At 43.6% G+C, this 27,716-nt stretch overlaps 1 protein-coding gene across 1 annotated transcript in view; it reads left to right on the top strand.

The window, feature by feature from the left end:
- Positions 1-27,716, top strand: part of NAA16 (N(alpha)-acetyltransferase 16, NatA auxiliary subunit) — a 468,335-nt gene that overhangs the window by 123,583 nt on the left and 317,036 nt on the right. Inside the window, 2 exon segments of the mRNA XM_029602955.1 lie at positions 3,514-3,671; positions 8,390-8,524. Coding sequence (XP_029458815.1) covers positions 3,514-3,671; positions 8,390-8,524 — 293 coding nt within the window.

The raw sequence follows: 27,716 nt of genomic DNA, 5'->3' as shown, positions 1-27,716 counted from the left end.
TGCCGCTTTCTGACATTTGCAGGGCTGCCACACCATTGCAGCCCACTATTGCTTGGACAAAGCTGGAAGACAAGATTCCATCTTCGGCCAGTCTGTCCTTCGTAACCTGTTTACGTGACGTACCAACACCCTTCTGCGTGCCCGTTAGGGTTCAGGATGCCCTCGGCCAAATTTTATCCTAGTGCCTTGCACACCTGGATACATTTGGTGCATTTCTAGGACATCCTCAGGTCGGTACTCACCCATATGTGAGGACTGCCATCCTGCTTGTCCTGTGAGAAAGCAAATGTTGCTTACCTGTAACGTGTTCTTACAGGACAGCAGGATGTTAGTCCTCACGAAACCCACCCACCGCCCCATGGTGTTGGGTTCGTTACGTTTTTCTTATTTTATTTTTCGGCACTGCCTGTAGCTTTTAAACAAGACTGAAGGGGGACCCCTGCTGTCTACAGGGTTAGTGCCATGCTGGGCATGCCCAGTAGGGGCCAGTCAAAGTTCTGGAAACTTTGACAGAAGTTTTCCGTGATTGGGCTCCATCCTGTGATGTCACCCATATGAGAGGACTAACATCCTGCTGTCCTGTGAGAACACCTGTTACAGGTAAGCAATATTTGCTAAACACAAGCTACCACTTTATTGCTCCAAGAGACCAGTGCTCAGTGCCCTGGCATTGGATGAATTCCTGATTCAGTGGAGTAAACTTTGATGTATCCTTTTCCTCTTATTTCCCAGATTTCAAATACAATACTCGATACAAAAGGATACTGGGAAAATAATTCTCATAGCTCCTTTCTTTTCTTGATAAATATGGTTTCTAATGCTTCTAAGGCTGTCCTCCTTCCAGTCTTTCCAAATTTCCTAACTCAGTTCAAAGGCTCTCTTCTTCAACCAAATCTTCACACTCTAGTTCTCACAGCATGGATCTTAAGAGCAAAGTTCTTTCAGAACTTAAACAAGTCTACTTGCTGCTAAAAAGCCCACAAAAGGCACTCTTATAATTTCAGATGGAAAAGATTCTCTTGTTGGTATTCTTCTGTTATTGAATATCCTTTTACATGTGCAACATCAATGTTAATTCGGTATCTCCCATACCTTTCCAGCTATGGTTTGAAATCACACTTGGTTAGAATTAATTTGAGCACGATTTGCTGCATACCATTGTGGAATTTTTATTCCCTTGGTCCCTTTTTGCCCCATAATTAGACTGAAAAATAAAAATGATGCAGCCAATAATTCCTACAGTTTGTCTTTTTATTATCTGTACGTACAGAAGAATGCTCAGCCAATCTTAGCATATGCAGTAACAATTCATACATTTATACTTTTTCTTTCTTCTGCATTATACAAAACAAGGATAAATACATGGAATAGACAATCAAATGTCAGGTCTTTCTTGATTATTTATACCATTTCCCAGATATGCTTATTTCCCAAGATTGCGGAACTGTAACAAAAGCCTGATTGGTTCAGAAATGGGAACTGCATCAAAAATATTCATTAGGCTCATTAATTAGTCACAAACAGAGCTTTACTTATGCAATCTAACATTCTTTTTAGAAGTAAACAACTACTGGTTATTGACTGGTTCATCTAATTTACATTTATAGCTTGTCTATGCTTTGCTCTTTAGCCACTTTGTGATGTGCTGCCTTAAGTTATCGCTAACACACATGAAAGAATTAATCACTTCTGCGTAGCCTCCATATTGCCAGTCGTAATGCATTACTACATTATGGAAACTAACCAGAAATTCCCACTAAATCATACACATTGTCCAACATCCCATAGTATCCAAGTTTAAAATGATTAATCATTTGAATCTCCAATGAACTCCCCCGCCACACACACACACACAACTCAATGAGACGTTAATGTGGTTCTTTCTGAATTAATGACTCTTTTTTAACTCTTGGTGACTACTGACATTGTGACTCACTTGATGGTTTCTGTTTTTTGTGGTAATCACATTAGCGTGCAGAATAGTGAACTTCAAGTTCTGGTAGTGTATCTTCCCTATGTTCAAATTTTTCCAAATAGAATTATTTTGAGAACTCACCAAATTCTACATAAGATGGTCCTTTCAGTTCCATTTTAATCTATCTATCCATCTGCAATTTTCTGCCCTTATCTTCATTCTTTATTGGCTGAGCAGTCTCTTCATACACTAGACTGTAGAAGAGCATTGCTGTTCTGTCTGGACATGAATAAAGCATTTCAGAAAGTTTTCCCAGTTATTTCTTTTGTTTGATGTAAACAGGGGTTACCCAAGCAAGAAGTAGACACGTGTTTCCTAGTTTGCAAGAATCCAGCCTTCACAAAAGGTTAAAGTTAATTAAATGCCCCTGTATCCTCTCTAGCCCATTTGCATCAAGCGTCCTTTCAAGAAATGTGTAAGGCTTCCACTTTAACATCTGTATGTACCGTACTTTTCTAATCAGTAGCTTTAGCCAAGCAGTTCTATAGATTTTATTTTGATAAGAGCTTCAACTTCCTTCCATCTATTTCTTATAGGTTGCGCTACTTCTTATTAAAGAACAAAATATTTTCATGTAACTTTTAGCTTAGGAATCCCCACTCGTGTGGCTGCTTTGTACCTGCTTGTCCACAGAGAAAGCTTCTTGCCTTCAAAAGATGTTTTACTTAGCAGAACAAATCAGCCACACAATCCCTCCTGCCTCTCCTAAGATGAATATAGCTTATAAAATGACTAGGTGGTTAGCACAGTGACAGCAATGCAGGAAATCCCACACATGCTTATAAAGACTTCAGTCTTTCAAGGCTCTGAGAGAGCTTTTTCCTACATTGGCGCTGTTTGGATGCCACCTACTTGGTTTGGGCTGATTTGTTCTGTCCATGGAGAACACCTGTTACAAGTAAACAACTTTGCTTTCTCCAGTTTGTTTTAAATCTGCTACCTGCTAGTTTCACGGAGTGACACCTAGTCCTAGTGTTGATATAAAAGAGTAAATAACCATTCCGTATTTGCCTGTTCCATCCCACTCATGATTTTATTTACCTCTATCATATCCCCTGTCACCTCTTCCAAAAGCTGAAGAGCCCTAACCTATTTAGCCTTTCTTTATAAGAGAGCTGCTCCTGTTCCCTTTTATCATTTTTTAACCTTTCCCTTTTCCCAAAGAGAATGGGGGAACAGAGTTAGACATGTAGCTTCTCTCTGTTCTGCAAGCCTTTCAAGATAAATGAGTATTTTGGAGGGGTTCAGTAGAAGCATTAACCGGATGCTTCACCTTCTGGTTTGCCATAAGTAAGGTGTTATGGAGTAACCATTATTGTAATAAAAACTGAAATAGATCTAGGTTATCTATTTTTAAAAATGTATTTATCATAAGAGTTTTTCATTGATGAAAGCGAATAGCCCCACTGTGTTTTGGTAATGAGTTTAGTTAGAAAGAGAGATAGATAGGTAGGTTAACTTTTGTATGTTTTAGTTAATTAGTGCCCATTTCTGATATCTAGATGTACTTTTCTAGTACTTTCCTTAACTTATATCAGGCTGGCATGTGTATGGCCTTTTGCAGCGCTCTGATAAGAAGTATGATGAAGCCATCAAATGTTATCGGAATGCACTTAAACTCGATAAGGACAATCTACAAATTCTCAGAGATCTCTCACTCTTACAGATTCAAATGAGAGATCTGGAAGGATACAGGGTAGGTATACTTGCAAATTACATATATATTTGTAACTTTTTATGCACACCTCTCTGCCTGTGGTTTATGGCACATATATCCACCTTTTGACAGAGCTACTGATTGCAGATTGCTTTTGGGAGCTGAATTTAGGGTCAGACAGCAATTGCAAAATGCAACAAGGACTGCTTTTAGATAGAGATAATGTAGTACTTCCTATTCATGTTTAGTCTTATTGTATGAATGAGGAATTTTTTTGTACAAATGTGGCTACTTGGATTTTCTGAAGCTAAACAAGAATTAGAAAATATATATCTAACATAAAGCTGGTATCCTTTTTATTCAGCTAAACTTAGTTTTCATTGTTAGAATATTTGTAACTATTTTATATTTTGTGTAGTGTCACAGAGGCTGCATATCAGGGAATCTTGGCAATAGTATGACATTATTGAATTTAAAGGAGCAGCCTTCTGAAGCCTAAAAATTGTATTGCTGTTCTTTGAAGACCAGCAGGTTCAGCAACTTGCACAGATGGGACACGTGACCATGAGTGACTCTAAATGGATGGATTTTTCCAGAGCTTTCTGGAAAAGACCAAATCCTTTGACTGCCCGCAAGCCATGGTTCTTGTGCTGCAGCTGCTTCTCTTAACTTGTATTTGTTTGACATTGTCAGATGTATGCTTCTTCCTATGGTCCTGCAATCTTCAGAATATTTTTTTTGGCTGAACCCCTCATGATTTTTTCTTCAGCACAGTTTAATTTTTCTTATCCATGCTCTGTCATCTGATAGGAGGAAAAATTCTAAATTTGAATTAGCCTCTGATTTTTCTCACAACCTCTGAGAAGTGGGTCAGTAACTTCAACTTCTTTCTCAAATACAACAGAATGTCTTAAAACCAGCTTTCTTAAATGCAAACAGAATATGTCTTAACCAACTATCAGTTTGCTACAAATTTTTTATTCTGGCTGAGGTATTTGTGCTAAGATGGAACCCACAACAGTTTGGGCCTTGAAGGATAGGCTCCAAATAGAGCTGCACTAACCATTGGTTGCCAGGCTGAGCATGAGTACCTCATTCTCTTCAGCTTTTCACTCAAAGAATAGGCCCAAGAAATTAGCAGAATCTCATTCTCCCAGGACAAGCAGGATGGTAGTCCTCACATGTGACGTCGCTGGACGGAGCCCTATCACGGAAAACTTTTCTGTCAAAGTTTATAGAACTTTTTACTGGCACACTGAGCATGCGCAGTTTGCCATAATCCCTGTAGCCACAGGGGTCTCCCTTCAGTCTCTTTTTTTTTTTTTTTTTTTTTTTTTTTTTTTTGGTGCTGCGGTTTGCCTCACAGTTAGGAGCTCTGTGAGAATTCTCTCACAATTTTCCTCACGGAAAAACTTGAAGATTACTTCATTAAAATGTTCCTTCATAGGGGTCTCCCATTGAGATATTGTTTTTCATCACTCGGTGAGTAAAGTTCACTGTCCCCGGTCGGTTCCTGCTCCTACCTTTTTCGGTGTCCGCAGGTATTTAATCATTTGATGAAAGCTCCCTTTAAGCCTCCAGTACCTGACCTGAAAAGTTATATATTTGGTTTCAGTCACTTCAGTGTGCAGTGTTAGTGAGCTGCAGAGTCTAGTGACTTACCCATCGTACATAATATTTTTCCATAATAAAATGGGGCTTTGCACCCATCTTAAGTTTGTCTAAGATGATATCAGACTTCCGCTGTAATCAGCTAATTGTACTATCAACATTTTTTTTTAATAGGCCCAATACTTACAAGAGTTGAACAAGCCTTAGGATTGCAGGAGTGGACCAAACCCTTTGAAGGTTCACCTAGCTTTTTGTTTATTTTTGTCTAAATAAGCCTGGTGGCTTTTCTAATTGGTTAGCAGAATTCATCTTCTTCCATTATGGTCATGCAGATCTAATTGTAGATGGGCATGTTGAGGCTCATATTGTCAGAGCCCTAAGTGTGTTTGTCTTAAGATTACCTTCCTTTGAGGAGATTTTCAGAACTTATATACATATTATTATTATTTGGATACAGACTCGGTGTAAGCTCAGTCTGTCCTTCAGAGTTTCTTTGATGTTTAGGATCCAACTCCATTCCCTCTAGGGCCCATTTTTATTATTCTAGGTTGTTTTTCCAGAATAAATGTGAAAAGGAGCTTTGCCCCACAAAAATGTTCTTCCATCTATTGGTAGTTTGATTATTTTTCACCTTTTATGTTGAAAAGCAACCATTATCTAGGGATTCCTACTTGTGTTGCTGATTGTCCTGCTTATCATCTATCTATATAAATAAAAATGTTAAATAGTTTGTACGTCGTCGCTAATCCAGCCCTTTCCTTTTATTTACTTAACTAAAAGGGTAGTTAAAATATCTCCTTTTAGTTTTGCCTACTGCACTTCTACTTCCCCTAGATTTTCTCATCCAGCTAAAGGCTCCTTGTAGTATTCCCCCATTTTAACAGTTAGATTTCCTGAAGTCTAGGACCTTTGCCTTGAAATGAACCTTCATCGCTTGCACTCTAATACTGAACCACATTATCCAATGGTCACTGGATCCCAGATGATCATCCACTAGAACATTAGAAATACTGTCCCTGTTGATAAGCACCAGGTCCACTATCACCCCCTCCATGTGGGGTTCTGCTACCAGTTGACAGAACAGTTCTTCCTGTAGAGAATCCAGGATCTCTCTGCTTCTAGAAGACACTGAAGTTGGGATGCCTCAGTCAGCATCCAGCATATTGAAATCCCTTACCAATATCCCCTCTTCTTTCATAGAAATTTTGTGCATATCCTCCATTAAATCTCTGTTCAATTTTTCTGTCTGTGATGGAGGTCTGTGTTTTTCACCAATATGAAGAGATGTTACTTTCCAGATTCTGTCAGTGCTGTTTCTTTACTTCATAAGCCCTACAATTCTCTTGCTTTAATATTTTTTTATATATAGTGCCACGCTTCCTACCTACCTGGTCTTTCCTGAATAGATCGTAGTCTGGTATAACTATATATCCCAGTCATGGTTTTCGTTTGCCACATCTCTGACAACCACTAAATCCAAATCATCATCTTCCATGACTGCCTCTAGATCTGAGAGTTTGTTTCCTATACTATGAGCATTATGGTACATAGTTTCCCAGATGTTGCCCTTTTTTCCCATTGTTATACAAGTATTGTTTTACCTACCTTAGGATTTTATTCACCCATCTTCATTGATACTAGTTTAAAGCCTGTTTGGAAGATGCGTGCCCTTTTTCACAGGTGGACCTTCTGTCTCTGCTCAGCAGCCCTTGACATCATCCCATGGTCCAGGAAGCTGAAACACTCTCGTCGGTAACATGTATGCAACCATTTATCTCCAGAGTGCCAGTTTCCTTCCTGGGCATTTATCCTTGATTGAGAAGATAGGTGCACATATGGTATTCTCTATCTGCTTTACCTTCTCCCAAAAGCATGAAGTCAATTTTGACATGATTTGTGTGGTACTTAAAAATATCATTTGTGCCAACATGAATGAGCAGCATTGGTTAGTAGTTAGTAGGTTTGAGGATTTTCAGCAATCTTTCCATAATGTCCTGGATTTTGGCACCTGGCAGATAGCACACCTTCCGGGATAACATGTCTGGTTGGCAGATGGATGTCTTTGTGCCCCTTACAAGCGAGTCGCCAATCACCAGTATCCTCTGCCTCTTACCTGCAGTGGTTGTTGAGCCTGCAGCTTTGGGATTTGAATGTTTTGATTCCTCTTCATCCTGGGATGGTTTTTCCTCCTTCGCTTCTGGGCTACATACCAGTTCTTTAGCTCGAATGAGAAAACTGACTTACTTATAGGTGTTTTTAGTAGACAGTAAAATAATCAGCTAAACATACCCTCCCGCCTTCCTTGAGAGTTGAATTATAAGCTATTGTATAAGATTATGAACGGTTGTGTGTAGGCTGCTTTGCAAGAAAACCTGTACATGTTCATAAACTTCTCGGCTTCCAAAGTCTAGCTAGAAGCTTTCCAAGTTTGGTGCCATTAAATGTCACCCCCACTTGCAAAGCTGATTATCCAGCTGTCTAAGAAGAAATCCCATTAAAATAAGCATTTCAGTTACATTGCAATGAAAAAATGCTGCTTTGGTTTGCTTTGTTTATTTCCCACCCCTCATCCCCCTTCCAATTTGTGTTTGTCAGAGGTCTTGGAATAAGTTTTAAGTTGGAAACATTTGTCTTTGATCAAACAAAAGTTGCCCTCATGTTTGCTTATTTAGATATTTTAAGTAGTATTGTCATGAAAGCAGTAAATATTCAGATGAAAAGGTGCTTGAAAATGTATTTAAATAAATGAATTTGGTGATAGCTTGTTTTCAGGATCTATTCTTTAGTTTTGTTTCTGTATATATTAGTATTTTTTATATGTATTTGTATTTGGTAAATAGGTGTAATCTACTGGCTTGCTTTGTAGTATATTTATTTTTGCTCTTTGTTACTGCATCATGCTGGACTTCATGCAGCTATTCAATATTTGTCTGTTTTATGATCTTTATTGCTCTATCTGCTGTATTTTATGTCCTTATTGTATGCCTTCTTTGGATAGGCAGTCAACAAATATAAAAATTAAAGGGAATTCAAAATGTACAAAGTTCTATGATTTAATTCTATTTTATTTTTATGGATGTTTGTATACTCATAAAAATCTAGAGAGATAATGTACATATGAATGGACTCGTACTTGTTTTTCATAGGAAACAAGGTATCAACTTCTTCAGTTGCGCCCAACTCAGCGTGCTTCCTGGATTGGATATGCTATTGCATACCATTTACTGAAAGACTATGATATGGCATTAAAATTATTGGAAGAATTTAGGAAAACTCAGCAGGTAAGGTATTTATTTCTAGTGAAATAGATAATTCCTGACAACATTTTGCATAAGTTGCTGCTATTAATGATTTCTGATGTTAAATCTAGAATTAAAAATAAAATTATAGCTAGCCCCACTGATGTGCACTTTTATGTTGGGCATTTTGGAATTGGTTCTTGTTTCATGTGGCAGTTCTTTGGGTCAGGTAGGATTAAGAAATTTGTAAAGACCTTATGAGCTGCACCTTCCTTGTTGAGAGTGCATCTGCAATGTTGCTTTTTTTGACAGTTGCTGGCAGTGCATTGTGTATATGAGCTGGAATTCTACCTCAGATGTTTTTATATTTGTTATTAGGCTTTGTGGTTGGAAGAATGTTCAATTGTGGATTAGATTGAACATCCAATCGTGGATTAGATTGAACAGATAAATTAAGAAGTGAGAAGGGGGCACCTCAGTATTTTTTTTGTTTTGTTTTGTTTTTTAAAGGACTGTGGAACTCCATGTGTGTGCTTCTCTTATTATGATGTGTAATACTGAAACAGCTTCCATTGGGTTGAATCTATACAGATAGAAATTCCATGTGAGAAGGGGAATAGATTAATAGGGGTGTACTGCTGTCCACCTGCCCAGAATGAACAACAAATGATGAAATGCTAACAGACATTAGGGAAGCTAACAAAATTAGAAACATTAGTAATAATGAGTGATTTCAGTTTCTGTGAGGACAAGCAGGATGGTAGTTCTCTCACATGGGTGACATCAGATGGAATCCTGACATGGAAAACGTACGTCAAAGTTTCTAGAAATTTGACTTGCCACACTGAGCATGCCTAGCATACCCTATACCATGTGTCCCCCATGGGGTCCCTCTTCAGTTCCTATTTTTTTCACAGAGCTGCAGCATTGCGGATTGTGAGCTCACTTTTGGCCTTTTTGGCTTCTTTTGGAAAACTTTCCATTTTTTTGCGTAGTGTGATTTTTTTCTTCACCTGTTAGATGCTGGGTCCCTCTCAGTCCTCCCCATAGTGTGCCTAGTAAGGGTTTTTGCCAGTTATTGGTAAATATCCTTTTGTGTTAGATTCCCCACGGCAGTGGTGCTTTGGTGCATGCTGGCCATCAACCCACTTCTCGATTGATTTTAATGTTGCTTCCCTTTTATTTCGTCCCATCATGGCCACATCCTGATGCTCCTGGTGCCTAAGGACCATGTCCATCACTGGCCATCATGATGAATGTGTCCTTTACCTGGGGGCATCGCATGACGTTCAGGGTTGCCACAAATGTGCCCAGATGACCCTGAAAGGACGTAGTGTGTCTCAACAAGATGGAGCGCCTCTTAAGGTCGAAGATGATTGTTCCATCAGTATCGAAGGACATGGAGCTGCACCGATGGACACAGCCATCTACATCGGTAGGATCATCAGTTCAGTCTGTGCTATTGGCTCGTAGGGGCGCTAAAGACTGATCATTGTTGGGCTCCTCCAGGCCAAGGACATCTGGTTCCTCGGCACAGGGGAAAGACTGTCGAGCATCGAGGGAAGCCGAAGAAGCATCGGACTCCGTCTATGCAAGGTGATGGGCATGGGGATGCACCATCTCATGCCATGAAGCCTCTGAAGAAACCTCACAGCGAGGAATGCCAGTCCTTCATCAGTGCCAGGGGGCTATGACTGTCTCCACTGGTCCAGATGCCAGTCATCGATCCTCCTCTCTGTTCCAAAGAGAATCTGGTCACCCTTTCTTCCTCTGTCTGTGTTGGCTTCGGCAGTACTTAAGGAAGAGCTCAAATGGCGAGTCAAGCAGGCGATGTGGGACATCTGTCCCAAGGGACCAACGGCGCCGGAGCCTGCACTGTCAGTCTTGGAGCCACTGTTGGAGAAGCTCCATACGCTCATCAGAGGAGGAAGCTCCACCTAAGCTGGCTGAGATGCCAAGGCCTGCAGCCTCCCCCTCTCCCCATGCCTGCACCTCTGAACGAAGGCCAGGTGCCCAGGGTCCCATCCCCTTTTGATGTCTGTGAGGATGATTGCCTCATGACCCCTTGAGGGATGACAACACAGAGTCCTCCACTGATGGCTCTGAGGGTCTTCCCTCAGACCTTTCTCTTCCAGAGGAGCAAAGGAAGTATCCATGGGAGGCTATTCCTTTTCAGTTGCTGAAAGAGGAGGGTGCCAGGCACAAAATGCTTGAAATCTTTGAGTTCATGGAGCCTTCTGAGGAGGTTGTGGCAGTCCCAGTGCATGACAACCTTAAGGAGTTACTGCTGAGGATGTGGGAACAGCCCCTCACGGTGCCTGCCTTGAATAAAGAAGGCTGACAAGGTTCACCTTGTTCAGAAGCCTTCAACCAGAGGAAGTACTATCCTCCACCTGCTTGCTCCCATCAGCAGCATCAGGGATCCCGCAGCCGTCCCAGACAGCAGAGAGCTCCCAAGGCCCAGCCGGTGCCCCATTCAACTCCAAGGATGGGGTTTTGATTGGGTCATAAGGAATGTAGTCCGATTATCCGTACCCAGGGTGATGGATCCGCTGGTCAGGGGCAGGCTGTAGTTCTTTGCGAAGACCTAAGACCAGTGAGTTCTTTCCATTGTCCATCAAGGGTACCAATTGAATCTATTGGATGCCCTGCCATATTGCCCTATGAGCCTGTTTTGGGGGCCAGTAGTGCATCAGGAGGTACTACTAACTGAGCTCTCCTCCTTCTTAATGGCCAGAACTGTTGAGCCTGTTCCATCAGGGCAAAGAGGATGGGAATTTTACTTCAGGTATTTCCTGATTCCAAAGAAAACAGAAGGACTCTGTCCCATCCTAGACCTAAGGGCCTTCAACAGATTTATCAGAAAGGAAAAGTTCAAGATGGTTTTCCTGGGCACCTTGATCTCTCGTTTGCGAAAAGGGGACTGGCTTTGCTCCCTTGATGTAAAGGATGCATACACCCACATCAAGATCTTCCAGAGTTACCAGCAGTTTCTCACAGGACAAGCAGGATGGTAGTCCTCATATGGGTGACATCACAGGATGGAGCCCAATCACGGAACACTTGTCAAAGTTTCTAGAACTTTGACTGGCCCCTACTGGGCATGCCCAGCATGGGCACTAAACCTGCAGCCAGCAGGGGTCCCTCTTCAGTCTTCTTTTTTCCACGCAGCAGTAGCCACGCGGTTAAGGAGCTCTGCAAAGATTCCTGACAGGAATTTCCTCACGGAATTATTTAAAGTTAAATTGCCCCATAGGGGTCCCTTGGTTAACTTTTTTCAGTCCGTGGTACTCCAGTAGGTTTTACCCGTTTTCAGTCTATTACCGTCTAGTTTGGCCCTAGCGGCCTACTGGCCGTCGACCGTACCGCGGCTCGATTTTTTTCTATGGCCATGGTGTCGGGGGTTCCGTCGGTGTCCGGACTGTACTCGTACCATGTCCATTATGGACTCGCATAAACTCTGTGTAATGTGTCTTGGACGAGAGCACGATGTCTTGACCTGCACCAAATGTGCCCTAATGACACCCAAAGGTTGCAAAGCCAGAATGGAGAAGATGGGACTTCTCTTCTGTGCTCAAACCCTGACTCTGTCCATTGCATCGATGTCATCGGAACCAGCACGTCACGTTGCGCCAGCATCGCCCACCGACTGATACCACCCGGCTTCGATCACTTCCTGGCCTTCGACACCCTCTTCTCCCCCTCAGGACCGAGGGGATCGTAAGGAGAAACATCGCCATCGGCACCGAAATTCTCGGACCATCGAGGTATCGAAACCATCGACCTCGCCATCGTCCGAGCCGCCGCAGGAACCCCGTCCAGAAAAGGCACCGACCTTTTTGGCGACCGGGTCACTGAGGCAATCCTCACCCGACAGGGCGTCGGGAGCCGCGACTCCGCCTCTAACGGTGGTCCCTCCGGCTATGCCTCTGCCTCCTTCTTCTGTTCCGGAGCCGGGGCTCTGCTTGCTCCAGGTCTCTGAGAAGAACTGGACCGGATGGTTCAGGAGGTCATCGACAAGGCGATGCATCGACTCCAGGTTCCCCCGGCACGATATCGGCTACCGATAGTGGAACCAAGCATCGACCCGATTCCCAGCAGCATTTGCAACCGCTGCTATTGAGGATGGAAGCGCTTATTGTTGCTATTCCTCCGGTGGATCCCAGGTCACTGATGGCTCCAGTACCCTCCCCCGTTGACTTTATCATCGGGAGGAGAAACACCGTTCGCATCTCTCCTTCGGGAGTTCTGCCTAGCCATCGAGATAGATACCGATACCCCCATCGGTGCCATTGAGCCATCCACCGATGCCATTGATGCCTGCGCCGGGGCCTTCATTACTTTCATTGGTGCCTCCGGTTATTCCTCCGATGCCTTCGGAGTCTAAACCGGGACCTTCAGGTATCCAACTACCCCATCCCTCTACAGTTCCTAGAGAGACAGGTGCTGATCGTTATGATACCTGGACTGATGATTCTTCACCACGACACCGATGACTTGCCTTCCCAACTGAAAGTAGTAGAAAACGTTCTCCTCCAAAGGACCTTTTTTTCATAAACTTGTGAAGGACATGTTCTGAATTGGTCCCCCTTCCAGTTACCGACGGAACAGGATGACCAGACATCAGATGATGGAGTTGCTTCAATTCCTGGTCGCGCCCAAGGAAATCACCTCCACCCCCATCCATCAAGTTCTTCTTGACCTCAAAAAGAACTGGGAGCACCCTGGCTCCATTGCACCAGTCCACAGGAAAACTGACTCTACCTACTTGGTGCAGTCAGTGCCAGGTTTTCAAAAGCCTCAATTGGATCACCAATCTGTGGTGGTTGAATCTGCGCAAAAGAAAGCAAAAAAGTCCAAAACTCATACTTCCTTTCCCCCTGGCAAGAAACAGAAGTTTTTGGATACCATTGGTCGCAGAGTCTTTCAATGATCAATGCTGATCCTCCGAATTGCTGCTTACCAACTATATATGACCCAATATAATAGTCATTTTTAAGCAACTACAAGACTTGACAACCTTCATGCCTCAATCACTTCCAGAAAAGTTCCACACCCTACTTAATAAGGGTTTGGAGGCAGGCAAACATGAGATTAGATCATAAGAACATAAGAAAATGCCATACTGGGTCAGACCAAGGGTCCATCAAGCCCAGCATCCTGTTTCCAACAGTGGCCAATCCAGGCCATAAGAACCTGGCAAGTACCCAAAAACTAAGTCTATTTCATGTAACCATTGCTAATGGCAGTGGCTATTCTCTAAGTGAACTTAATAGCAGGTAATGGACTTCTCCAAGAACTTATCCAATCCTTTTTTTTAAACACCGCTATACTAACTGCACTAACCACATCCTCTGGCAACAAATTCCAGAGTTTAATTGTGCGTTGAGTAAAAAAGAAGTTTCTCCGATTAGTTTTAAATGTGCCCCATGCTAACTTCATGGAGTGCCCCCTAGTCTTTCTACTATCCGAAAGAGTAAATAACCGATTCACATCTACCCGTTCTAGACCTCTCATAATTTTAAACACCTCTATCATATCCTCCCTCAGCTGTCTCTTCTCCAAGCTGAAAAGTCCTATCCTCTTTAGCCTTTCCTCATAGGGGAGCTGTTCCATTCCCCTTATCATTTTGGTCGCCCTTCTCTGTACCTTCTCCATCGCAATTATATCTTTTTTGAGATGTGGCGACCAGAATTGTACACAGTATTCAAGATGCGGTCTCACCATGGAGCGATACAGAGGCATTATGACATTTTCCGTTTTATTCACCATTCCCTTTCTAATAATTCCCAACATTCTGTTTGCTTTTTTGACTGCCGCAGCACACTGAACCGACGATTTCAATGTGTTATCCACTATGACACCTAGATCTCTTTCTTGGGTTGTAGCACTTAATATGGAACCCAACATAGGGAAAAATAACCCATGCTATAATTACACAATCATGTTACGATATCTTTGACACTGCAACCAGAGTGTCTGCAGCCGCTATTTCAGCAAGACGATGGGCTTGGCTTAAGTCTTCAGACCTTCGTCCAGAAGTGCAAGAGCGGTTGTCCGACCTCCCCTGCATAGGAGACAATCTCTTTGGCGAGCAGATTCTAAAGACAGTGGCTGAGCTAAAGGACCATCATGAGACTCTCAGGCAGCTCTCTCTGTTTCCTTCGGATTATCATTCTAAATAGCCTTTCCGGAAGGACTCTAAAAAGTCTTTTTATAGACCAAAGAAGTCCTACCCACCAGCAGCAAGATGCCGCTCTGCGAGGCCATTCCTCAAATCATAGTCTCATCAAACTCAAAAGCAAAAGCCACAGACAGCCCCCCAACCGGGCCCTGCTTCTGGCTTTTGACTCTCGCATAGACAGGAGCAGCCAGATTCCATAACCAAATATCCCGGTGGGGGGCCGCTTGTGCCATTTCAACATATGGCAATCAATCACCTCAGACCACTGGGTCCTAGCAATAATTGCTCAAGGCTACCATCTCCACCTTCTCTCCATCCTGCCGGATTCCCCACCTTTAATGACGTGGAGAACATCCGACCATTCATTGCTCCTGGAACAGGAGGCCTCCCTCCTACTCCAGTCCAGAGCAATAGAACCAGTACCATCGCCTCAGCAAGGCCTCGAATTCTCTTCCCGGTACTTTCTAATCCCCAAAAGATCGGGAGGCGTTCGTCCAATTTTGGATCTACCAGCCCTCAACAAGTACCTCCAGAGAGAAAAGTTCAAGATCGTAACCTTGGGCTCCTTGCTTTCTCTTCTTCAAAGAGGAGACTGGCTCTGCTCTCTCAACCTTCAGGACGCATACACTCATATTGCAATAACTCCATCTCATCGCAAATTCCTGAGGTTTCTCGTAGGCCCCAAGCACTATCAATACAGAGTGCTTCCATTTGGCCTAGCATCTGCACCATGAGTATTTATAAAATGCCTCGTCGTAGTTGCCGCCTTCCTCAGGACTCAAGGTGTCCACATCTACCCCTATCTGGACGACTGGTTAATCAGGGCTCCAACTCAGCAATCTGTTTTGTCATCCCTATATCTCACCTTACACACTCTAATTTCACTCAGATTTCTCATCAAGTATGACAAATCCTCCTTAGTCCCATCTCAAACCTTATCGTTCATTGGGGCAGTCTTGGACACCTTACAGGCAAAGGCTTTCCTCCCTCGACAATGAGCCCTCACTCTCGTGTCTCTGGCACAACAGCTGCAGTCTCAACACTCGACGACTGCTCATCATTTTCTCATCCTTCTAGAACACATGGCGTCCTCAGTTCAGGTCACACCAATGGCCCGCCTGGCCATGAGAGTCATGTAGTGGACTCTAAGGTCGCAATGGACACAGTCCCTTCAGCCCCTGTCGACCATTGTCCACATCACCGACTCACTCCATCTGTCTCTCGCCTGGCGGACGAATCACATCAATCTCTACAAGGCTTGCCCTTTCAAGCGCCCAAACACTCAAATAATTCTCACCACCGATGTTTCCAATTTCGGGTGGGAGGCCCATGTGGCGATCTCCAGGACACAAGGTTCCTGGTCTCCAGAGGAAGCCAAACACCAAATACATTTCCTGGAGCTTCGAGCAATAAGATACGCTCTCAGAGTATTTCAGGATCGCTTGTCCAATCAAGTCATCCTGATCCAGACGGACAACCAGGTGGCCATGTGGTACATCAGCAAACAGGGAGGGACAGGATCCTACCTTTTGTGTCAGGAAGCTGTACAGATATGGACGGAGGCCCTCTCCCACTCAATGTACCTCAGGGCCACCTACTTGCCGGGAGTGGACAACGTGTTGGCAGACAAGTTGAGTTGCAACTTCCAACCACACGAGTGGTCTCTAAACCCCTCAGTAGCAAATTCCATCTTCCAAAAATAGGGTTATCCTCAAATAGACCTCTTTGCGTCACCCCAGAATCGCAAAGTAGGCAATTTCTGCTCTCTCACTCGCAGCCAACATTATCCACCAAGAGACGCGTTCTCCCTATCATGGTCAACCACTCTCCTATACGCATTCCCTCCACTTCCACTTCTCTCGAAGACTCTCGTGAAGTTACGTCAGGACAAGGGAACCATGATTCTGATAGCAACCCAACTGGCCCCACCAAGTGTAGTTTCCAATTCTTCAGTATCTTTTCCATTCGCAGGCACATTCCTCTGGGAACAGACCCGCTTCTAATCACTCAAAACGACGGGTGCCTTCGCCACCCCAATCTTCAGGCCCTGTTCCTGACAGCATGGATGTTGAAAGGTTAATCCTTTCAGCCACCTTAACCTTTCTGATCCTGTCTCCCGTGTCTTGATTGTTTCACGGAAGCCTTCCACGAGAAAATCGTATTCCTACAAATGGAAACAGGTTCACGTCATGGTGCTCTTCTCAGGCCCTTTGATCCCTTTACCTGTCCAATCTCGAAGTTTCTAGACTACCTCTGGTACTTGTCAGAGTCAGGTCTTAAAACTTCCTCCATTAGAATGCATGTCATTGCGGTAGCTGCCTTCCATAAAGGTATTGGGGGTGTCCCTATCTGAGTACAAACCCCTTGTTACACGATTTTTGAAAGGCTTGCTTCACCTCAAGCCTCCACTGCGTCCTCCGGCCCCTTCTTGGGATCTCAACCTGGTTTTGGGTCGGCTCATGAAACCACCATTTGAGCCTCTCCAATCCTGTGAACTTTGCTTCTCACATGGAAAGTGATTTTCGTTTTGGCAATCAACTTCGGCTCGTAGAGTTAGTGAGTTACAGGCCCTAGTTACCCTATCCATAGTAATGGTTACATGGAATAGACTTAGTTCTTGGGTGCTTGCCAGGTTCTTATGGCCTGGATTGGCCACTGTTGGAAACAGGATGCTGGGCTTGATGGACCCTTGGTCTGACCCAGTATGGCATGTTCTTATGTTCTTATCCGCCTTACACTAAACTTCTGCAAGACCGGGTGGTACTTCGCACCCAACCTAAATTCTTACCTAAGGTAGTATCAGAGTTTCATCTCAATCAATCCATTATACTACCTACTTTCTTTCCCAGGCCCCATTCCAATCCAGGAGAGCAGGCTCTGCATACCTTTGACTGCAAACGGGCTCTAGCGTTCTACCTAGACCGTACAGCTGCCCAGAGGAAGAGCACTCAATTATTTGTGTCTTTTCATCCTAACAAATTAGGGCAACCTGTGGGTAAGCAGACTCTCTCCTCCTGGTTGGCGGACTGCATATCTTTTTGCTATCAGCAAGCAGGCATTCCACTCCAAGACCGTGTTAAAGCACACTCTGTGAGGGCCATGGCGACTTCAGTAGCACACCTGCGATCGGTGCCGCTTCCTGACATTTGCAGGGCTGCCACTTGGAGTTCTCTCCATACTTTTACAGCCCACTATTGCTTAGACAAAGCTGGCAGCAAGATTCCATCTTCGGCCAGTCTGTCTTGTGTAACCTATTTACGACGTGACGTACCAACACCCTTCCGCCTGCTTGGTGGGGTTCAGGATGCCCTCTACCAAATTCCGCCCCAGTTGTTGTGCCTGTTGCACGCATTTGGCTACATTTGGTGCAAGTTCGGACATCCTCAGCTCGGTACTTACCCATGTGTGAGGACTACCATCCTGCTTGTCCTGTGAGAATGCAAATGTTGCTTACCTGTAACAGGTGTTCTTACAGGACAGCAGGATGTTAGTCCTCATGAAACCCGCCCGTCACCCCGTGGTGTTGGGTTCGTTTTATTATTTTATTTTTTGGCACTGCCTGTAGCTTTTAAATAACTGAAGTGGGACCCTTACTGGCTGCAGGGTTAGTGCCATGATGGGCATGCCCAGTAGGGGCCAGTCAAAGTTCTAGAAACTTTGACAAAAGTGTTCCGTGATTGGGCTCCATCCTGTGATGTCACCCATATGTGAGGACTAACATCCTGCTGTCCTGTGAGAACACCTGTTACAGGTAAGCAACATTTGCTCTCTCAGATTCATGGTGGGAAAACAGCACTTCCAGTATTGGATGTTGCTGTTTTGGATCATGTCAGCTCCATGGGTCTTTATAAAATGCCTGGCTTTGATGGCACACCTCTGCAGGTTGGGGGTGCATGTTTTCCCTTATCTGGTCGATTGGTTGGTCAAGAGCACATCTCAGGCAGGGGCCGTCAAGTCCATTCGCTCGACCGTCCAGGTGTTGGTGTCACTAAGGTTTGTCATCAACTATCTGAAGTTCCATCTCAGCCTGTCACTTCGATTGGACTTCATAGGAACCTGCTAGACATAGCTCAGGCCAGGCCCTGCCTGCCTCGTTAAAGGCACCACAGAGAGATCACATATCATCAATTACCATTTAACCCTTTATTTAAATTCACAACATGTTCACCTATATAGACATATTAAAAACTAAACTAGCACATTCATCCCTCAATCACACACATCATCATCTAAAACCATATGTATGCTCAAATCACACTGTATATCAATTTTACAATTGTATATATTCCATTAAATACATGTTACAGTGAAAACGTTATTAGGTATATGAAACCATTATATCATTAAAATTATTTCATAATATCTGTATTTAAAGGTTTATATTTTTTCTTTTTTTCTTGTCCAACAAAAGATATCCTTGTTTCGCCTTTCTTATTGGGCTTCCTCAGGGACTGCTATTGAACCCAACAGCTGGTATATCATAGAGCCTTCGTAATAATTCTCTCACTAAAAAATTTAAAAAGCATATCTTTTAAAGATAAGAAAGGCGAAACAAGGATATCTTTTGTTGGAAAAGAAAAAAAGAAAAAATATAAACCTTTAAATACAGATATTATGAAATAATTTTAATGATATAATGGTTTCATATACCTAATAAAGTTTTCACTGTAAATGTATTTAATGGAATATATACAATTGTAAAATTGATATACAGTGTGATTTGAGCATACATATGGTTTTAGATGATGTGTGTGATTGAGGGATGAATGTGCTAGTTTAGTTTTTAATATGTCTATATAGGTGAACATGTTGTGAATTTAAATAAAGGGTTAAATGGTAATTGATGATATGTGATCTCTCTGTGGTGTGATATGGTTATATGATAATCAGAGAGCTTATTTTGAGAAGAAGTACCCTCGGTAAAAATTTGCCTCGTTAAAGGGTCATCACCCTGATGGCCATTGTTTCAGAAATTCAGCAGAGCCAGCAGGTGTCAGCCTGGCACATGTTGAGGTTGTTGGGCCAAATAGCACAACCGTTCATGTCCCTCCTTTAGCACGATTGTACATGCGCAAAGCCCAGTGGACCCTGAGGTCACAGTAGAGCCAGGTCATGCAGAATCTCCAGGTTCGCATCTGAGTCACTTCGCCACTAGAGGACTCCTCCTCCTGGTGGCAGGTATTTTCAAATCTGGAACTGGGGATCTCTTTGTAAGGTCCTCCTATCTAAATTGTCCAAAACACTGATGTGTCCACCCTGGGCTGGGGAGCAGAACAGAGATCCAGGGTCTCTGTTCTGCTCAGGAATGCTGTTGCCAAATTAGTTTCCTGGAGCTTCAGGCGATCAGGTACATGCTTCTTGAAGTTAGCAAGTAGCACATTTAAGACTAATCGGAGAAACTTCTTTTTCACTCAACACACAATAAAGCTCTGGAATGTGTTGCAGAGAATGTGGTTAGTGCAGTTATTGTTGCTGGGTTCAAAAAATGTTTAGCTTGGTTCTTGGAGAAGAAGTCCATTAATGGCTATTAATCAAGTTTACTTGGGGAATAGCCACTGCTATTAATTGCATCAGTAGCATGGGATCTTCTTAGTGTTTGGGTAATTGCCAGGTTCTTGTGGCCTGGTTTGGCTTCTGTTGGAAACAGGATGCTGGGCTTGATGGACCCTTGGTCTGACCTAGAATGGCAGTTTCTTATGTTCTTATGTCCCGGGCGATAGAACCAGTGCCCCTCTCCCAGCAGGGGCAGGGGTTGTTTTCCCAGTATTCCCTCATTCCAAAAAAGTCAGGGAGCATTCATCCAATCCTGGACTTGAGTGCCTTAAACAAGTATCTTCAGAAGGAAAAGTTCAGGATGGTAACCTTGGGCTCTCTACTTCATCTTCTGCAAAGAGGAGATTGGCTTTGCTCTATGGATCTTCAGGTCACGTACACACACATCTCGATCACTCCATTTCACCACAAATTCCTTCGATTCCTAGTCTGCCCCTGGCACTTCCAGTACCGAGTACTGCTGTTCGGCCTAGCATTCGACCTCGAGTCTTTACCAAGTGCCTCGTTGTGGTCGCGGCCTACCTGAGGTGTCAAGGTGTCCCTGCCTACCCTTATCTCGATGATTGGCTATAAGGGCTCCAACTCAAAAGGACACACTAGCCTCCTTATGTCTAACTCTCCATACATTACTGTTTCTTAGGGTTCTGATCAACTATCCAAGTCCAGCCTAGTTCCCTCTCAAGCCCTATCCTTCATAGGAGCTGACCTGGACATCATGCAGGTGAAAGCATTCCTCCCTCAGGATCGAGCTTGTACTCTCATGTCCCTAGCACAATGCCTCCAGGATCAAGATTACACGACAGCTCGTCATTTCCTCACTTTGCTGGGTCACATGGCATCCTCTGTACATGTTACTCCAATGGCACGCCTCGCCATGAGAGTCATGCAATGGACTGTGAAGTCCCAGTGGGCTCAGGCTTATCATCCAATATCCAGCATTGTCCAAGTTACCAAGCAGCTCCGTCTGTCGCTGGACTGGTGGATGCGGCTCTTCAATCTCCCTCAAGGCCTTCCCTTGTGCACAGCGAGGAGCCAGACTGTTTCCAGTGTGCAGCTAAGATATAACTGCTTTTATTAATTATAATTATTGTAGAAGGCTTCTGTTTATAATATATTGCTGTCTGTGCTTTCATCTCATTATCTGTTTCTCTTCTAGTTATTGATATTAATTTGTTGGGGTTTCTTGCTGTTGAGTTTCTTTAAGATTCAAGGGAAGAAAAAATGAAAAACCCACCAAAAAAAACATTCTAGCTTTTAAGTAGAAATAATCTCTCTTAATTGTATTTAGTTGTCGCTAATAATCTCTGTTTAGATATTAATATTGGGGCATAAAGTCCTGTGGGATCATTTAAAACTAAGGACAAAATAAACTTCCAGAAAGTGTCCTGCTCCACCTAGCTTGACCAAGGGTTAACTGTTTAACTTCTTCCCACCCTACCCCTCTGCCCACCCACCCCAAGTTTTGATTTTCTGACATACTCTGCCTAAATTCATAATTGGCAACCAGATTAATTAGTAAATTGGTATTTCCTTAGGTGTTAACCATTAAATAAATTACTGAAATGAGGACTATCCAATGTAACTATTGTGGAGCCTTTATTCTGAGGGAAATCTGGAAACTTAGGGCTTGCCCCATTTGTTCAGAACTCTCTTCCTTGAAAAAGGAGCTGGCTGAAGTTAAAGCTGAATTAGCTTCAATAAAGAAAGTCTCACCCACTTTACATTATTCAGGAATTAATTCCCCATTACCACAGAAAAACCAAAAGTCAAGGAAAAAGGGATTTACAGTGGGCTCAGGTAGGATAAGACCAGTGATCCACAGACCACCTGTTATTGACAGCTGTGCAGCCCACAAGTCTATCCCCCCCCACTCACACAGGGCATTAAGGAACTAAAAAAAAAACAGGATTACAGTGGGCTCTGGTAGAATTAGACCTGTGATGCAGAGACACACACTGTATCAAGTGCAACAGGTACAAAAAGCCTTCTCTGTATTAAATACTGAAGACGTTTTTGAGAAAAAGATTGAAGGGTTATCTGAAAAGAAAGAAGAAACCCAATGCATACAGAAATTCCAGGTCAGAAAGCAAAGGAAAAAGCTCATTATGGTGGATGTTTCTGTCATCAGAAGCACTAAACTTTTCCTTTGCACAAATGCAAAGGGAAAGGGTAAAGTGGATAACAAAACTCAACTAAATTCACAAAAGGAGTCCAGGAAAAGCAGTAACCTGAACGAGGAAAGCTTTGAAGGTATGAGCACAAATGCTCGTAGTTTGGGCAATAAAATTCCAGATCTGCAAGCCCTAATGGTGGAGATAGACTTGGACGTTGTTGCTGTCATGGAGACGTGGTTCATGGAATCTCATGATTGGGATATACCAATACCGGGCTATAACTTGTTAAGGAAGGATAGAGAGGATAGGAAAGAGGGAGGAGTGGCTGTTTGTCAGAAACAATATCCAAGCATCTGAGCTGCAAGGAAGATGGGGCAAAGAAGAAGCACTATGGGCCGACCTAAAAAAAGATGGGGCATCCAGTTATATTGGAGTGGCTTACAGGCCTCCAAATCAAAAGGAAGCGCATGACAGAGATCTGGTGTAAGGCATCCAAAAGATGGGAAAGAAGGGAGAAGTGGTGATCGTTGGAGACTTTAATCTGCTGGATGTAGACTGGAGAATCCCTTCTGCAGAATCTAACAATAGTAGAGAAATAGTGGATGCCCTGCATGGGGCTATGTTCAACAAATGGTAATGGAACCCACGAGAGAGGGAGCTATACTCGATTTAGTGCTCACTAATGGAGATAACGTCTCTGATGTCCAGGTGGGCGCCCACCTCAGCAACAGTGATCATCAGACGATATGGTTTCATATCACACAAAGGATACGGAGAAGAAGCACGAAGACCCGAGTTTTGCAGTTCAAAAACACAGACTTTGAGGAAATGGGGAAGTACCTGGAGGAAGAACTAGAAGGCTGGGAGAACAAGAGAGATGTGGAACAACAATGGACAAACTAAAAGGAGCAATTACCAAGGCAACTAATCTATATGTTAGAAAAGTAAAGAAGAGGTGGCTCACAAAGGTTAAAAGAACAGCATTCAAGAAATATAAAAGATCCCAAAGGGAGGAATACAAAGAAGAATATCTGGTAGAACTGAGGGAAACAAGGTAATCAAGACGGCAAAAAGTCAAGCAGAAGAAAGGCTTGCCAAAGAGGTAAAGAGAGGTGACAAAAACATTTTTCAGATACATCAGTGAAAGGAGAAAAGTTCAAAGTGGTATAGTGAAATTGAAAGGTGAAGAGGGATCAATGTGTGGAGAGAGACGAAGAAATAACAGAAATATTAAACAAATAGAGTTCGGTGTTCACTAAAGAGGGCCCTTGAGAAGGACCATCGCTAGTTAACAAGAAACTGGAGGGGTGTGGAGTAGATGTAACTCCATTTACAGTAGAGAATGTATGGGAAGAGCTGGGGAAACTGAAAGTGGACAAAGTCATGGGGCCTGATGAGATTCATCCCAGGATACTGAGGGAGCTCAGAGATGTGCTGGCGGGTCCGCTGAATGACCTGTTCAGTAGATCCCTAGAAATGGGAGTGGTGGAGAGTGATTGGAGAAGAGCGGTGGTGGTCCCTCTTCACAAGCGTGGGAGCAGAGAGGAGGCCTGAAACTACAAGCCGGTTAGCCTCATCTCGGTGGTGGGAAAAGTAATGGAGTCGCTGCTGAAAGAAAGAATAGTGAACTATCTACAGTCGGGAGAATTGCTGGACCAGGGGATGATCCAGTCAGACAAATCTGATTGACTTTTTTGACTGGGTGACTAGGGAATTGGATCAAGGAAGAGCGCTCGATGTCATCTACTTGGATTTCAGCAGAGGTTTTGATACGGTCCCGCACAGGAGGAGGCTGGTGAATAAAATGAGAAGCTTAGGAGTGGGTGCTGAGGTGGTGGCCTGGATTGCAAACTGGTTGTCGAACAGAAGACAATGTGTGATGGTAAATGGAACTTACTCTGAAGAGAGAGCGGTGTTAAGCAGAGTACCGCAAGGATTGGTGTTGGGACCAGTCCTGTTCAATATCTATGTGAGCGACATAGCGGACAAGATAGAAGGTAAGGTTTGTCTTTTTTTTTTTTTTTTTAATTCTTTATTTATCCATTTTCAACTTGATACAAAGAGAAATAAAATGTCTTAAGGTATGTTTACAGATTACTGGATTACAGAACATAGTTTTAAGGTATACAATATAGCAGAACTTTGCTAAATAAGCATATTAAATCCAGTTTCTCAATGAAAAGAAAAATTGAACATTTCAACAGAAACAAAACATTTTTACATACCCTTTTCTTTTCTAAACATTTATCTATATTCCATATAACAACTCCTGCTTGTGAGTGGAGGCAAGGGAAAATCTGAGAGAAATATATATCTTATCATAGCTTTAACATAGGACAAGCTGGATTTTTTAACTTTACAACAGTCCCCCCTCAGCCGGGGAAGATGTAGTGGGCCTACGGGCATCTATAAACTGACGGAGTTGGTCAACCTGGAAGAAAATAAAACATTCATCTCCTTTCCTTAAGGTACATCTGCAGGGGTATCTAAGCATAAAAGAATAGCCTAGGGAAATAACATCCTGCCTTAAAGTAAGGAATTCTCTCCTTCTAATTTGAGTGATTTGTGCTAAATCTGGATAAATGCGTATAGCCTGACCATAAAATAATAAGGGAAACTTTCGAAAGTAATTTTTCATAACTCCATTGAGATCTTGTACAGATATAAAAGCTACTAATAAAGTGCTTCTATCCAAAACATCTGTATCAGAGTTTTCTAAGAAACTGGTCAGGTTCAACGGAATAGCTGGGGGAACAGTAGGCACTAAATTTGGGGGTCTGTTATTCATAAATTTACAGAAATTGATTGTCGGCATATTTTCTTCTGTGTAACCCAGACCTTCCCTAAATAATCTCTTCAAAGTAGAAAAAGGAAGTTCTCCCGCTATTTTTGGAAAATTCAATATTCGTAGGTTGAGATGTCTTATGTTATTTTCCAGGGCTTCTAATCTCCTAGAACAAGCCATTTGTTCTCTTATCACAGCTGCGTTAACAGCTTGAAGGGACTGAATTTTCTTTTCAGCCTCTCTAACTTTATTTGTGGATTCAGTGGCTTGAGTTTGTACTTCCAATATTCTCTGCTGAAAGTTATAGTTCAGAGAATCCATTTTATTCTCAAGTCTCTTTATAGCCTGACCTTGGCCCACCATCAAGTCCCACAGTGACTCCAGCATCACTGCCTCCGGTCTGGGTGTTAAATTCAGGGACTCACCCTCAACGACGGGCGATGTGGTAATCCGGGTTCCATCTGGCAGCAACCCTTCTCCTCCTCCTCTGTGGGTCGCCACAATCTCTGGACTCCTCCAGGAAGCCTCCTCGATCTGAGCGCTGCCCTCCCCCCGTCGCTCCGGCCGCGTCATCAGCCTGCGACTGGGGAGAGATTCGGTCGGGGTCACGCTGAGCCGGAGGCGGCCTGGCATCGGGACTGAGGGAAGCTTCATCCGCAGGGGCTCCTCGTTCTCTCTCACAAGGGCTCACACCGGACTCCTCGGCTCCCTCATCTAAATCCAGCTGGCGCATAAACCGCACGATGTCAAGCTGCCCCGGAGGTGGTAAGGATTCAGGTGGAAAAATCCTTATTCTACCTTTTCTTTTTGAAGGCATATCTTGTTAGGAAACCAAGGTTTAGGGTATTGAATACCGGAGCAGTGCGATCTACCTTCTGCCTATGCCGCCATCTTGCCTCGTCGCTCCAAGGTTTGTCTTTTTGCGGATGACACTAAGATCTGCAATAGAGTGGACACGCCGGAAGGAGTAGAATGAGATGGGATTTAAGGAAGCTGGGTGAGTGGTCGAAGATATGGCAGCTGAGATTCAATGCCAAGAAGTGCAGAGTCATGCATATGGGGTGTTGTAATCCGAAAGAACTGTATTTGATGGGGGGGGGGGGGGGGGGGGTGAAGGGCTGATGTACACGGAACAGGAGAGAGACCTTGGGGTGATAGTGTCTAACGATCTGAAATTGGGGAAACAATGTGACAAGGCGATAGCTAAACCCAGAAGAATGCTGGGCTGCATAGAGAGAGGAATATCGAGTAAGAAAAGGGAAGTGATTATCCCCTTGTACAGGTCCTTGGTGAGGCCTCACCTAGAGTACTGTGCTCAGTTCTGGAGACTGTATCTCCAAAAGGAGAGAGACAGGATGGAGGCAGTCCAGAGAAGGGCGACCAAAAAGGTGGATGGTCTTCATCGAATGACTTATGAGGAGAGATTGAAGAATATAAATATGTACACCCTGGAGGAAAGGAGGAGCAGAGGTGATATGATACAGACTTTCGGATACTTGAAGGGTTTTAATGATCCAAAGACAAACCTTTTCCATTGGAAAAAAATCAGCAGAACCAGGGGTCACGATTTGAAGCTCCAGGGAGGAAGACTCAGAACCAATGTCAGGAAGTATTTCTTCACAGAGAGGGTGGTGGATGCCTGGAACGCTCTTCCGAAGGAAGTCTTGAAGACCCAAACTGTGAAAGACTTCAAAGGGGCGTGTGATAAACACTGTGGATTCATAAAGTCTAGAGGATGTGAACGAAGAGAAGGGTGGCTTGCGGGAATGACGGCTACTACCTGGAGATAATACCCTTATTCAATAAACATACACACGGTTAATGCGACTCCAACATTGCACTATGGTTCAACGGCAAGAAGAAATGTGGAAAAAAGGATTTGCATTCACAAAGCGGGGAGTAGCTTTCTTGTTACGGCGGTAACTACCCCAAACCAAATAAGCCTGATACTTCACTTTCAATGTATATCCAGCGTGGCTCTGCTTCAATGGCAGGGGGTGAATGAAGAAAAGTGGATTTATATTCAGACAACAACCAACAAGGACTGAATTGCACTGGCTGGGTAAACAAATATGCGTGGGAGTAGCTTGCTTATTGAGGCAGTTACTACCCCTAACCAATTAAACTAGATCCTTCACTTAGATGCAGTTACAGCACTGCTCTCTACATTAATGGTGGGGGAGGAAGGGAATTGGAACCAAAAGGTTACTAAGGGCCAAGAGTAACAGATAAGTATGAGAAAAAAACAAGTGTGAAAGCTTGCTGGTCAGCTTCTGCCGTCATTTCTATGTTTCTTTCAAGCTCCAGAACCTCAAATTATCCTGACAACGGACGCCTCCAACCTAGGTTGGGGTGCTCATGTCGATGGCCTGCAGACTCAGGGAACCTGGTCTCCAGAGGAAGCCAAACATCAGATAAATTCCCTGGAGCTTCGGGCGATCAGATATGCCCTCAGAGTCTTTCAGGATTGCCTCTCAAACAAGGCCATCCTGATTCAGACTGACAACCAGGTGGCAATGTGGTACATCAACAAGCAAGGGGGAACGAACTCCTGCCTTCTGTGTCAGGAAGCTGCACAGATATGGGCGTGGGCTCTTT

This window comes from Rhinatrema bivittatum, chromosome 5 (genome assembly GCF_901001135.1).
Source record: "Rhinatrema bivittatum chromosome 5, aRhiBiv1.1, whole genome shotgun sequence".
NCBI lineage: Eukaryota > Metazoa > Chordata > Amphibia > Gymnophiona > Rhinatrematidae > Rhinatrema > Rhinatrema bivittatum.
This window is presented reverse-complemented; position numbering and strand designations above follow the sequence as displayed.